Source organism: Scatophagus argus, chromosome 11 (assembly GCF_020382885.2).
Source record: "Scatophagus argus isolate fScaArg1 chromosome 11, fScaArg1.pri, whole genome shotgun sequence".
Classification (NCBI taxonomy): Eukaryota; Metazoa; Chordata; class Actinopteri; family Scatophagidae; genus Scatophagus; species Scatophagus argus.
Genome location: NC_058503.1, coordinates 657,597 through 671,974, shown reverse-complemented (window position 1 = coordinate 671,974; position 14,378 = coordinate 657,597). Strand labels below are relative to the sequence as shown.

The 14,378-nt window shown below is 41.8% G+C and overlaps 1 protein-coding gene across 2 annotated transcripts in view; it reads left to right on the top strand.

The window, feature by feature from the left end:
* LOC124066990 (calcium/calmodulin-dependent 3',5'-cyclic nucleotide phosphodiesterase 1A-like) overlaps window positions 1-14,378 on the top strand; it is an 83,728-nt gene that overhangs the window by 41,951 nt on the left and 27,399 nt on the right. For both annotated transcript variants that reach the window (XM_046403956.1, XM_046403957.1), the window contains exons 7-10: window positions 9,824-9,964; window positions 10,148-10,248; window positions 12,902-13,027; window positions 13,166-13,267. In XM_046403956.1, the coding sequence (XP_046259912.1) occupies window positions 9,824-9,964; window positions 10,148-10,248; window positions 12,902-13,027; window positions 13,166-13,267 (470 nt within the window). The remainder of the gene's footprint in view (window positions 1-9,823; window positions 9,965-10,147; window positions 10,249-12,901; window positions 13,028-13,165; window positions 13,268-14,378) is intronic.

The window sequence follows — 14,378 nt, the reverse complement described above, 5'->3', positions numbered from 1 at the left end:
CCACCTCAGACGCCTCAGAGACTTCAGGCTCCCCCTCAAGGTGCTCAGGAACTTTTACACCTGCACCACTGAGAGCATCTTGAGTGGGAGCATCACCACATGGATAGGCAGCTGCACAAAGCAGGACCTCTCGGCCCTTAGCAGGGTAGTCCGCTCAGCTGAGCGGACAATCAGAACAACCTTACCCGACCTGCAGGACATTTACACCAAACGATGCAGGTCGAGAGCTGAGAAGATCCTCAGGCAGCCCCATCACCCCGGACACTCACTCTTCTCCCTGTTGCCATCAGGCCGTCGGTTCCGCTGCCTGAGAACCAACACTGAGAGGATGAGGAGAAGCTTCTTCCCCCAGGCCATCCGTCTGCTCAACAGTGAGCGTTAATCTGGACAATCTCACTCCCACCTGCACTACATGCACTAGATGTAAATACCACTCATGTAAATAATTCACATTTTCACTTTTTTTTTTAAATTTAATTTTAATTTTATTATTTTTTCTTTAAATTAAATTTTTTTATTTACCTATTTTTTGGCAGCAGGGACACAAAGAATTTCACTGCACATTGTACCGTGTATGATTGTGTATGTGACAAATATATGTATCTTGTATCTTGTAACAAAGCAATCAATAACACCTTTAAAACTCATTTTAGTATCTAATTTTACCTGGGAGAGGCAATTTAAAAGTTTCCACAGGCTGTATTTCATTCTTGAGGTCCAACACAGAATGTATCCAGCTTTGTCAAAGTTCTGTACTGTGTGTCAGTGTCAATCTGCTGTTGGTACATTCTTCCATTGTCTGTGGAGTTCTCCTCATGTACATCAATTTTGGAACACAATTATTCATCATGTCCAATCTGGAGCGGAGCTGGGTGGAGCCATTCCTGTTCCTGTGTCCTTTCCTGGCTGCACACCTATTCCTCATCTGCCTCCAATCACCCTTCACCTGTGGATATTTAGGACCGGCTCTCCCTCTCCACACTCGCCAGATTATACTGTCTACTCTAGTGGTATCTACCTGGTTATCTGCCTGTCGACTTTTCCTTCAGACCACAGCAAGGTAAATTATATCTTTGGACTATTAAGAGACAGAGCACTACATTGGGCAGAGGCAATCATAACTAGTGAATCTGAAGTAGCTAACTCTTTGGAGACCTTTTTGTCCCATTTTTGTGCAGTTTTTGATCACCCTGATCTTTTGGGAAATGCTTCTAGCTGTCTTCTGTGCCTTAAACAAGGAACCCGCAGTGTGGCAGAGTATTCCATAGAATTCTGGGCCTGCGCTGCTGGAATAGTTCCACGGAAGAAACTGACTTGTCCAATGTACCCCCCAAAGTATCCTAATTTTCTGCAAAGCAAAAACCTTGTCTCTTCCTCCTCACCGTCCCTACAACTGCACCAGTGACGTGATCACAGGAACAACGTTACCTACAAGCCTGTACAACCTGTCCAAGAGTGAACGAGAGGTAGTGAAAATTTTGTATTTTGTGTTAGTCCAACCAGGCCCGTCCCTCCAGTTCATGGTGGCGGGAGATACATCCGAAACTGGGGTTGGTGCTGTTCTGTCTCAGCGATCTGGTCCTTTTTTTCTTGCCGTCTTTCTCCTGTAATCGTGTGTTGTTGGCCATAAAATTGGCTCTGGAGGAGTGGAGGCACTGGTTGGAGGGAACTGAGCTCCCATTTATTGACCACAAAAACTTGTCTTATATTCAGACAGCCAAGAGGTTGAATTCCCAGCGGGCTAGGTGGGCACTGTTCTTTAGCTGTTTTAACTTTACTCTGACCTACAGACCAGGTACCTAGAAGGTCAAGCCTGATGCTCTCTCCAGACAGTTTGATGACGCCAAAGAACTAGTCCTGAACCTATCCAGCTCTGCAGAGTAGCTGCTGCGGCCATCTCCTGGGAAATTGAGTCAGCAGTCCAGGAGAACCAGAGAACTGAACCCGATCCAAGTAATGGCCGTCTGCGTCGTCTGTTTGTACCTTCCCTTGTCAGATCCCTGTTCCTGCAGTGGGTCAATTTGCCTGTCATTTGGGAGCCAGATGAACCCTGTCCCTGCTCGAGAGGCATTTTTGGTGGAGTTCCATGAACGCTTACACCAGAGTATGTGGCAGCCTGTGAGGTTTGTGCCAGACACAATGCTATACATTGACCATCTGCCGGCCTGCTACAGCCCCTACTTGGTCTCACATAATCCTAGACTAGACTAGACCACCTACTCTAGTGGTATCTAGTTAGGCTCACTTTTTGAATTTCATTGTTGCTCGTTTTGAGAAGACTAATTCTGTTCACCTCCATGTTCCTGTCTGCCCTGCTCGCCTCTGTCTCTGGATTGGACCAGTTGTTCCCCAGCTTTTGGAGTTTGCCTTTGTGTTTTGGATTCTTCACTCTGGACATCTCCCTTAGACTTTTGCACTCACCTGCTGACTGGTTATCTGACTGTTTAATTTCCTGTTCTTGTGAACTATTTCCATTGTGTGCTTTATATCATTTACTGAAGATATGGACCCATAGCTTCAATACAATTTTGGGAACGCAAAGTTCTGGTGGGATAATAGGGTACTATTAACTCTTTAAGATAGGATGGTGCCTGACCATTCAGGGCTTTATAAGTGAGGAGGAGAATTTAAAAATCTATCCTGAATTTTACAGGTAGCCAATGTAGAGAAGCCAGAACAGGAGAAATATGGTCTCTCATGCTGGTTCTTGTCAGTAGTCGTGCTGCAGCGTTCTGGGTTAGCTGGAGAGTCTTTATGGATTTATTGGGGCAGTCTGATAGAAGGGAGTTACAGTAATCCAGTCTAGAGGTAATGAATGCATGGACTAATTTTTCTGCATCTTTCTGACTCAGGATATGCCTAATCTTTGCGATATTGCAGAGGTGAAAGAATGCAGTCTTTGAAATATTTGCTATGTGCGAGTTAAAGGACATGTCCTGGTCAAAGATAACTCCTAAATTTCTTACAGTGGAGCTTGAGGCCACAGCTAAGCCATCTATCAATGCAATATCACTGCATAATTTGGTTCTAAGGTGTTCGGGGCCCAGAACAATAACTTCAGTTTTGTCTGAATTTAGAAGTAGGAAGTTGCTGGTCATCCAGGTTTTTATGTCTTTAAGACATGCCTGAAGCTTGACTAGCTGATTTGTTTCATCTGGTTTCATTGATAAGTACAATTGTGTGTCATCCGCATAACAATGAAAATGTATGGAGTGTTTCCTAATAATATCACCAATGGGGAGCATATACAGGCTGAATAATATTGGCCCAAGGACAGAACCTTGGGGAATTCCATGACTAACCTTTGTGAGTGTGGACGATGTATCATTAACATGAACAAATTGAAATCGATCTGATAAATAAGACTGAAACCAGCTTAATGCAGTTCCTTTGATGCCAATTAGGTGTTCCAATCTGTGCAGTAATATAGAGTGGTCAATGGTGTCAAATGCAGCACTAAGGCCTAACAGTACAAAGACAGAGATAAATCCCTTGTCTGATGCCAGGAGGAGGTCATTTTGACTTTGACCAATGCTGTTTCTGTGCTATGATGAGCTCTAAAGCCAGATTGAAAAGTTTCAAATAAGTTATTATTTTGAAGAAAGTCATATAACTGATTGGCGACTGTTCTTTCAAGGATCTTGGAAAGAAATGGAAGGTTAGATATTGGTCTATAGTTGCTTAAAACCTCTGGATCAAGTGTGTGTTTTTTAAGGAGAGGTTTGACTACAGCTACTTTAAAGGACTGGGATACATAGGCTGTTATCAGGGACAGATTGATCATGTCTAATAGACAGGTGCTAAGTAAGGGTAAAGCTTCTTTGAGAAGTTTGGTAGGGATGGGGTCTAAGAGGCATGTTGTTGGCTTGGATGAATATACGAGTGAGTATAGCTGATGAGGATCAATAGGTGAAAAGCAGTCAAGATGATTATCTGTTTCTACTGTTGGTTCTAAGACACGAGTGTTTGATGTTACATCAGTATCAGCTGAGGTCAGTAGGTGCTGAATTTTGTCTCTAATGTTTAAGATCTTGTCGTTAAAAAAGGTTATAAAGTCATTGCTGCTAAGGGTCACAGGGATACAAGGCTCGATAGCACTGTGGCTCTCTGTCAGCCTGGCTACAGTGCTGAAGAGAAACCTGGGATTATGCTTGTTATCCTCAATTAATTTTGAGTAATAGGCTGCTCTGGCAGTCCGTAGGGCCTTCCTATATAATCTAAGACTGTCTTGCCAGATTGAGCGAGATTCAGTAAGTTTGGAGGAATGCCATTTCCTCTCAAGTTTTTGCACATTTTGCTTTAATTTGCGAACCTCTGTATTATACCATGGTGCAAGTTTCTTTTGCTTTTTGAGTTTCTTTTTTAGCAGAGCAACAGAGTCTAAAGTCGTCCTTAGTAAACTTGCAGCACTGTCCACGAAATAGTTGATTTCAGAATCAGAATCAGAATCAGAATTCCTTTATTTATCCCTGGGGGGAAATTCTTGTTTTTACAGACATTGCACATGCAGTATTCCTGACCAAGAAAGGAGAAAAGTGCGGAGTATAAAAATAGGATAAACAATAAAGACAGGATAAACAAAAACTAAAATCTCAAAGTACAGGTATTTACAAAAACTGTATTCAAAGTTTTTAAGAAAATTTTAAAATGCAGGTATGTACATGTGTAGAAAACCAATATATACATTGTATATATAAAGTGAGTGTGTCTGTCACAGTGCTGAGTTTAACAGTTTGATGGCGACAGGCAGGAATGATTTCCTGTGTCGCTCTGTGGTGCATCGTGGCAGTAAGTCTTTTGCTGACCGAGCTCCTGTAGCCGATCAGCACATTGTGGAGAGGGTGAGAGGGAAAATCCAGTATAGTTCTTATTTTGGACAACAATCCTCCTCTCAGACACCACTGTCAGAGAGTCCAGTTCCTCTCCCACAACATGGCTGGTCTTCTTAATGATTCTATTGAGTCTGTTAGTGTCCCTCACCCTCAGGCAGCTGCCCCAGCAGGCAACAGCATATGTGATGGCACTGGACACCACCGACTCATAGAACATCCTCAGCATCGTCCTGCAGATGTTGAAGGACCTCAGCCGCCTCAGAAAGTAGAGGCGGCTCTGGCCCTTTCTGTAGACCATGTCCACGTTCTTGCACCAGTCCAGTTTGTGGTCTAAGTACACCCCCAGGTATTTGTACTCCTCCACCACCTCCACAGTGTCCCCTTTGATGTTGATAGGGGTCACTGGAGCCTTAGTCCTCCTCAGGTCCACCACCAGTTCCTTGGTCTTTGTCACATTGAGCTGTAGGTGGTTTTTTCCGCTCCATGTGACAAAGTTGTCCACTACCGTCCTGTGCTCTCTCTCATCCCCCCCAGTAATACACCCAACCACTGCAGAGTCATCAGAAAATTTCTGAAGATGGCAGGACTCTGTGCAGTGCGTAAAGTCTGTGGTGCGTGGTACACTACAACAATAAAAATTGGTTGTATTGTTTTCCAGGTATGGTGTGAGAGAGTAAGAATAAGGCTTTCGAATGAATGGTAGTTGACTTTGGGCTTTGGACTAAATGATAGGTTTGGGTCGAAAATGGCGGCAACTCCACCTCCTCGGCCGGTGTCTCGAGGAATGTGAGTATTAATATGACTTTGGGGAGTGGATTCATTTAAACTGGCATATTCTTCTGGCCGAAGCCAGGTTTCGGTTAAGCAAAATAAATCTATATTATTGTCCAATATTAACTCATTCACTAGTACAGCTTTAGATGAGAGAGATCTAATATTTAACAGTCCACATTTAATTCTCCTATTTGTTGTAGCTGTGGAGGTGTTGGTGTTGATCTTTATAAGATTTTTATGTATAACTCCTCTTTTTGAATTTGGTTCAATTAATTTAAGTGGTCGGGGGACAGACACAGTCTCTCTGGGATACTGGGTGGGTAACGGTAATGGAAGCGCAGAGAGGCATGTAGGACTGCAACTCTGCCTCCTGGTCTCAACTCTGGGTTGTCAGGGTTTTGGTTTAATAAGAAAGTCAGTCAGATTTCTAGATATGAGAGCTGCTCCATCCAAAGTGGGATGAATGCCGTCTCTCCTAATGAGACCAGGTCTTCCCCAAAATGTCTGCCAATTATCTACAAAGCCCACATTGTTTGCTGGACACCACCTTGACAACCAGCGATTGAATGATGACATGCGGCTACACATATCATCACTGGTCAGATTGGGTAGGGGTCCAGAGAAAACTGACATAGTTTTTGCAAATGCACAAACTGATTCTACATTAATTTTAGTGACCTCCGACTGGCGCAGTCGAGTGTCATTACCGCCGACATGTATTACTATTTTACTGTATTTACGCTTATCCTTAGTCAGCAGTTTTAGATAAGATTCAATGTCGCAGATTTTGCAATACAGCAAATACAGCAAATTTTGAGGATGTGGGTCCTCAAAATTTGCTGTAACAGTGATGCGCCTTAGAATCACAGATATTTTAAACTATTTTAACACTCCTCTAACCTTTTCCTAATTTCAATATGCATTAATCCATTGCAATCAAAGAATCAAATCAAAATTTAAGTTTTACGTGAAAGTGAACTTCAGCATATGAAGTATACTGTATACAACTATATAATGTGGTAAGTTAAGGTGAGATGCTAGGTTTTAGTCGGTTGGGTTTCATTTTATTAAGATTGGTCAAAATGCAGTTATTTCACGATAATTAAATCATGTAAGAATAATAGCTTAGCGACCACTCTCTCCTCATGAACTAAGCATACTGCTTCAGTCTTCTACTGTGTCCTTCACAGTGTGGGTCTCCGGTTAATTGGGTTCTGACTGAGTGGGAGGATATTGGACTGCGCTTCCGGTCAGAGAAGGCACGGACGCAGATAAATCAGCTGCTCTCCCTTTATTGTTGTCCTCTTGGTTTAAGTTTTCAGTGTGAATGAATGAATGAATGAATGGTTTATACGTGTGTGTTTGAGTGAGCGTGTGTGTTAGAGTGGTCTCTACAAAAGAGAATAACACATAATTTTATGTGGCCCACGAGTACTTAATTGGTGTTAAAAGAAAAGACTTGCTTTAGTTTTAAATCATGCATTTACCATAAACGAAATTTCCCACTATGCATGGCGATTGCGTTAATTGAATGCGACAAGTGAGATTGCGCAGACTTAGAAATATCCACAAGTGATCCCAAAATGTCCAAGAAGCGAAAGACTGGTGCAGAAGGAAGGCTGTTTCATGAAAGATGGGAAGGCGAATATATGTTTGTGCTTCAAGGAGAAAAACCGGTATGTCTTTTGTGTTATGAAGTGCTTTCGGTCGTCAAAGAGTACAATCTACGTCGGCATTTTGACACCAAACACAGAGCCAAGTATGCTAAAGTTAGCCTTCAAGAAAAACAACAAATTGCCGAAGAATTAACAGTAAAACTGTGAGCGCAACCGAATGTGTTCACAAAAGCCACCGCCAAAGACAATGCAGCAGTCAGTGGCTGAAGAAATCGCCCGCGCTTCAAAGTCTTTTTCAGAGAGTGCCTTTTTGAAGCATTGCATGCTGAAGGTGTGTGAGCAAGCAGGTGTGCCCCGATCAGATACAGACTTTTAAAAATGTTAGTTTGTCGAGAAACACCATCGCGGACTGAGTCAAGTAGCTAGAGGAAACCTGGCAACACAGCTGGCCAAAGAGTCACGCAGTTACACTGCTTTTTCATTAGCTGTTGACGAAAGCACAGACAATACGGACACAGCACAGTTATCCATTTTCATTAGAGGTGTGAAGTCAGATCTTTCTGTCACCGAGGAGCTCTTGGATGTAGCTGCCATGCATGGGACCACAACGGAACGGGACATTTATGACGCGGTGGAGTGGAGTCTGTGAGTAAAACTGGGTTGCCCTGGGAAAAACTGGTGGGATTAACTACAGATGGTGCCCCTGCAATGTGAGGAGAAAAAAACGGGCTTGGTTGGATTAATGAAGGATAAAATGCAAAAAAGTAACCGTCACAGGCCTCTGACAATGTATCATTGCAATATCCACCAAGAGGCTTTGTGTGGAAAGGTGCTGGGGGTGGATAATGTAATGACCACAGTCATGAAAGCAGTGAACTTCATTCGGGCACGTGGCCTGAATCACCGCCAGTTCCAGCTGTTCTTGCAGGAGATGGGCTCGGAGCACGGAGACGTGCCGTACCATACAGAAGTGCGGTGGCTGAGTACGTGCAAAATCCTCAAACAGTTTTTTGAGCTTAGGGAAGACATTGCTGCTTTTATGCAGAGTAAAGGAAAACCCTTGGCTGAACTGTCAGATCCGAGCTGGCTGTGTGATTTTGTGATGTTATGTGACATAACTGAGCATCTCGCCCAACTGAATCAGAAGCTACAGGGACGCAAACAGGTCATCATGCGGATGTCGGACATGATCATATGTTTCCAGCGTAAACTTGACCTATGGAAGTGCCAAGTGGGACAGGACAATCTTGCCCACTTTCTGTTTGCCAGAACATCTCGGCCTCACTTCCCGGTGTTTTTTCACGTGCCAGCTTGACTACCAAGCTGAGCCGGTTAATGAATGAATTTGATTGGCGCTTCTCTGACTTCAGAGCACAGCAGTCGGCTTTTGCCATCTTTGCCAGTCCTTTCACCACCGATGTCAGCAGTGTACCTCATCACCTTCAGCTCGAATTAATCGAACTTCAAAGTGACAGCGGCGAGCAAAGTTCCAGGATGCTGCAATCAAGGACTTTTACTGTGTACTTCCCCCTGGTATGTCGAGAGGGTCAAAATAACATACAACCAACAATAGTGAGCTGCTAAGAACATATATAGCATGTAACATTTTACAAAAATAAATGGTTGCACACAGTCTTGCAGGAGTAAACATTTGTCTGCATGAACACATAAACCTGTAAACAGCAAATACATTGCTACATAAAGTAGTAGCCTATATGTAATAAACTGAAAATAGCAAAATAAGGGTTGTCTCAGTTTAATGAGTTAAAAGTGATGAGGATACTGCCTGTCCTTGACCACACCAAGTGGATCCCCTGGCCTCTCCTCCATCCTCTGATCCATTGATCATGTTCTGATCAATGTCATTAGTTAGGCCACGCATGGCAATATATCGATTTTTGTTTGTATTTCTGTATACAGAAAAAAATCATCCATTCATCCTTTGTCAATCCATTTGTTCCTCCATTGTTCATCGATCCATACCTGCTCACCCCCTGTACTAAATAAATGGTTCAATGGCTCTTGGATCTTGGTGTTTGAATGTGCACACCTGCTAGAGGTTCAATAATCCGGTCCCCCTCCTACTCCAGTCTCAGCAACAGACCATACAGTTTTTACAACAACTCACCTACCTGTTTAAGTGTGAAATGACAATATATATTTCTGGTTATTGAAAATAAAATGGTCATACTGCTATCTTTACAACAATACACACAGAGATTTATTTATTTATTTAATTTGAAAAGAAATGTTTCAATTTGAACTGCAATGCCCATTTCAGGAATACTAATGTAACCTTCAGAGAACATTTATGCTACATTCTCTGAAGGTTCTCTGAAGGTTATTTTCCAGCCTAAATACTGGTAGCGAGACTTTGTGGTCACTTAATTTTTTTGATTTTTCCCACCAGCTGTAGGTCAGGCTGCCAATAAAGTGACAGGCTAAGCTGCAACTTATCCATATGTGCACAGTTTCATTGACTTTAAACATTTTTGAAAACTAGAGCCAGCCAAAATGCAATGTTGTGCATTCCTGTATAAAGCAGGAAAACTCATAACCCAGCCTATAGCACTTGTAATATCTGTAGTGTTGTGTTTTGAGATCCCAGTGCAGGCTCTGGTGCAGTTTGTTGAAGCTCTGGAGAATGGATACAGCAAACACAAGAACCCCTACCACAACCTGATTCATGCTGCTGATGTCACTCAGACAGCCCACTTCCTGATGCTGCACACTGGACTGATGGTAACATACATTCACACACTAAAATCACTGGGTCACATAATAGTGGTGGGAGAGAGTCTCACTGTCTGAAAACGGTCTCTATGGATAGTTGAGTTGTTAAAAAATGTGACTCATCCTGTGCTGACCCGCTCAACTAACAGAATGAATACATTTGTTTGTGTGTGTGTGTGTGTGTGCGCGCAGCACTGGCTCAGCGAGTTGGAGATTCTCGCAATGGTTTTTGCTGCAGCGATTCACGACTTTGAACACACAGGAACCACCAACAACTTCCACATCCACACTAGGTAATGTTGACAGTATAATCAGACTATTTCATATTCTATAAAAAATATCTGTTAAGTCTGACAGGTTTTACTTACAGACTGGGCCTGATGTAACAGGTAAGCTTTTATGGATGACTGATTTGTCTTGTCTGTACTTACAAAAGATATGACCTCTTTGGAGAAAAAAAAAAAACATACCAACAATAACAAACAATATCAACTAATAGCAAAGAAACAGGACTACAAGTCTACAGGGATAATAATGGCTCTTAACTTAAACTTAAAACTTTAACTTAAAGGTACACTAAGGATTTTCCTAAAAACAATATATAGATTCATTCCTCCATGAACCGCCACCTTATTGTGATGGATGGGGTTTGAGTGCCCGAGCCCAGGAGCTATGTTGTTGGGGACTGTTTGCTCATGGTAGAGTCTTCCAAGACAAAGTGTCCCTGGGGGAAGGGTGAGACAAAATGTGGCAAAAACCAAGTACAAGTGTATGCTGCCTGGAGCTTTACCGGAGGAGGAGAAGGAGGAGTCAAAGGGATCCAGTGCAGTGTAGATAGGACAGCAGAAAAAAGCAGAGATCTTGGTTGGTGAAGCTAGCTGTTGGGATATGGAATGTCAACTCACTGGTGGGGAAGGAGCCTGAGCTCCTGTAAGAGGAGATACTGCCGAGATATAGTCGGCAACAAGTCAAACTTGTTTCCTTGTTTAAGTAACTGTTGCTTAGTATTCAGCTGAACTATAAATTAAGTAACATATAGGTTACATTTACAAGCTTTGTTAAGCCTATTTTTAAATGTAGAGATGGTGTCTGCCTCCTGGACTGAGATTGGAAGATGGTTCCACAGAATAGTTTGATGAATGAAGACTCTGGCTCCCATTCTACTTTTAGAGACTCGAAACAGCACAAGTAACCCTGCATCCTGCAGAGTGTTAATGTTTTAGTTGGATAATAGCTTACTATGAGCTTGTTAAGATATGATGGTGCCTGGCAATTAAGGGATTCTATTTTGGATTTTACAGGGAATGTAGAAAAGTCAGTATGGGAGAAATACCATCTTTTGTCAGTGAAGGTTCTCAGTCATCCAGGTCATGGTCTGAGTAGTAAATTCTTAGGGCATCTGGACTTGTTAGGGTTCTTGAACACATTTCGTCTCTCATCCAAGGAGCTTCTTCCGTTCTAAATTTTGGTGGGGAGTGCAGAGTTTTTTAACCTCTGCGGGTATTGTATTCCTAAACAAAGGGGCTGTAATCCTATAGGCTAATCCCTGAAGTGGGTCGTTACATCCACCTGAGAGAGTTGATGAGGGTTGATAGGGGGTCTGTTGGGCCGTTGACCACCCTAAATTGTTGACAGAGTAGTTGCCACCTGAGTCATTATGGTAAAAAAGGGGTCATTAGAATGAGACTGGGCTGTGAATCTTCTGGGCAGCAGCATTCTATATTACCCAGAGAGGTACTGAAGAGACCTGTTGGGCAGCCTGATAATAGGAAATTGCAATTATTCAGCCTGAAAGAAAGAAATGCGACTAGTTTTTTTGCATTATTCTGAGATGGGATGTGTCTGATTTTGGCATTGTTATGATCTTGGCCTGCTAACGGGTCTATTTATTTTGTGTGTGAGTGAAAGAAATATGTAACTTATTTTCTGTTTGCAGGATACATAGCAAAGATATGATGCATCAATATGTGTTGAGATGTTAAGATTAATAACTATAATACGGAAGTTACTGCACATACACCTGGGTTAGATAGAGACACGTAGTGCCGTCCCTCAATCAGAGCACTCAGTGGGTTGACAGTGCCATGTAGTGACAGGGAGAGAGACAACCTGTCACACTTGGTAATAGTAATTTTATTGAGAAAGCTAAAGTAAGATTATACAGTAAGATTACCTAGTAATGATTACCTAGTAATGTCTAGACTGAGTCCGTGTACACGGTACTAGGCCAATTTAAAGCCTGAGCATATCTCACTATTAGCTGTAACCACAAAATATTGATATCAAATCTCCTCCTGATTCCTTTTAACTAGCCAACGTACTACTCATTGCCAAATTTTGCTGAGGACAAAATGTAAACATCATTGCTTATGGTTCTTGTGGAAGAAGTAGTTTCATCTAAGTCTGACCAGATGACATGGGGAACTATATGGAAACAGACAAATGTTCTTGCTGATGGTCTTGTGGAACATTAATGCTTGAACCAGTTTCATGGCAATCCACCCAGTATCCACCCAACATCCATTGCAAGTCTGCCCGTTCTGGGTGAGGGATCCTCCTCTGTTGCTCACTCTGAGGTTTCTCCCATTTCTTCCTTGTTAAAGGTTTTTCTGGAAGTTTTTCCTTAGTCGAAGGGCAGAGGATGTTGCTATGATGTTATGTAAAGTCCTTTGAGACAAACTGCTTGTAAAAATGGGCTATACAAATAAAGTTTTTTTTCTTGTCTTGTCTAGTCTAGTCTCACTGGCATATCCCATAGCTGTCATGGCTGAAAATGCAAAAATATTGGATGTTCAAAATCATTTGGCTGCGAGTGTAAAATGTCTTAAAAAATGTGAATAAATTTCTTAACTGTGAGAGAATATCAAGAGGGTAAACAGGTCATTGTTGGGGCTTCTGTATATGAAAGACTGCAGTATTTGATTGAATGTTATGTCTGTCTGTCAGATCGGAGGTGGCCATTCTGTACAATGATAGGTCAGTGCTGGAGAACCATCATGTCAGCGCCGCGTACAGACTGATGGCTGAGGAGGACATGAACATCTTGGTCAACCTGAACAAGGAGGACTGGAGGTGTATGCACATATATACACAGATCACACAGTCACATCACTGATAAGTTGATACTTGCGGACTTGTCATGTGAATTAATCACAGATTATTCTTAATTATACTTATTACGCTTAATTCTTTCTACTGATTATTTGACAGGGAGCTGAGGGCTCTGGTCATAGAAATGGTGATGTCCACAGACATGTCGTGTCACTTCCAACAGATCAAGACTATGAGGAATGCCCTGACTCAAACACACAGGTCAGAGCTGCAACCATGACCTCTGATCTTTACACTTTTCACCCAACATACACATATCTGTTTTTTGTAGAACTTTCTGTAGAACATAATACTGCTCATAATCTATTGGTTATCAACAGATTAGTGGAAGGAATCTTTCTAGGAAATCTTTACAATTTAAAATAAAAAGTGTGAAGTATTATTTCTGTCTTACGATAACTTTTCTTGTTGTGTACATATCTCAGAACAAAATCTTTTTCATGTTATAATGAAATATTTTCTCGTTATTACTGAATACCAAATCGTTCCCTTTTTCCAAGAATAAGCTATAAAAACATGTTATTTTATCTTTCTCTCAAATTCATTCCTATTATAACACAAGAAACTTTTGTTTTCATGATATGATTAGTTGGTGTGTTGAAGTAAACTTCTATATGTTGTTAAAATCAGAGCACTTGATCCAGAGGCATTAGTCAAAGTATCTCTGTCCTTGTAGTGTTAGACCTTGCAGTGTTGCATTTGACACCATTGACCATTCCATGTTATTGCACAGACTGCGACACCAAATTGGTATTAAAGGAACTGCATTAATCTGGTTTCAGTCCCATTTTTCAGATTGGTCTCAATTTGTTCATGTCAATGATGCATCGTCCACACTCACAAAAGTTAGTCATGGAGTTCCCCAAGGTTCTGTCCTCAGGCCAATACTAACACCCATTATATGCTCCCCATCGGTGATATTATTAGGAAACACGCCATACATTTTCATTGTTGTGCAGATGACACACAATTACACTTGTCAATGAAACCAGATGAAACAAACCAGCTAGTCAAACTTCAGGTATGTCTTAAAGACAAAAAAAACTGGATGACTTGCAACTTTTTACTTCTAAATTCATATAAAACTGAATTTACTCATTGAATGTATTGTTCTGGGGCCTAAACACCTTAGAAACAAACTATCCAATGATATAGCAATGCTAGATGGCTTAGCCTTGGCCTGAAACTCCACTGTCTATGGAGGAGAGGAGTGTAGATGGCTCCTTGTATCCTGATGAGTCCCCCAGCAGTCTAAGGCTATGGCAGAATAGCTATAAAATGGTTCAGTTACCTGAGCCATCCCTAACTATAA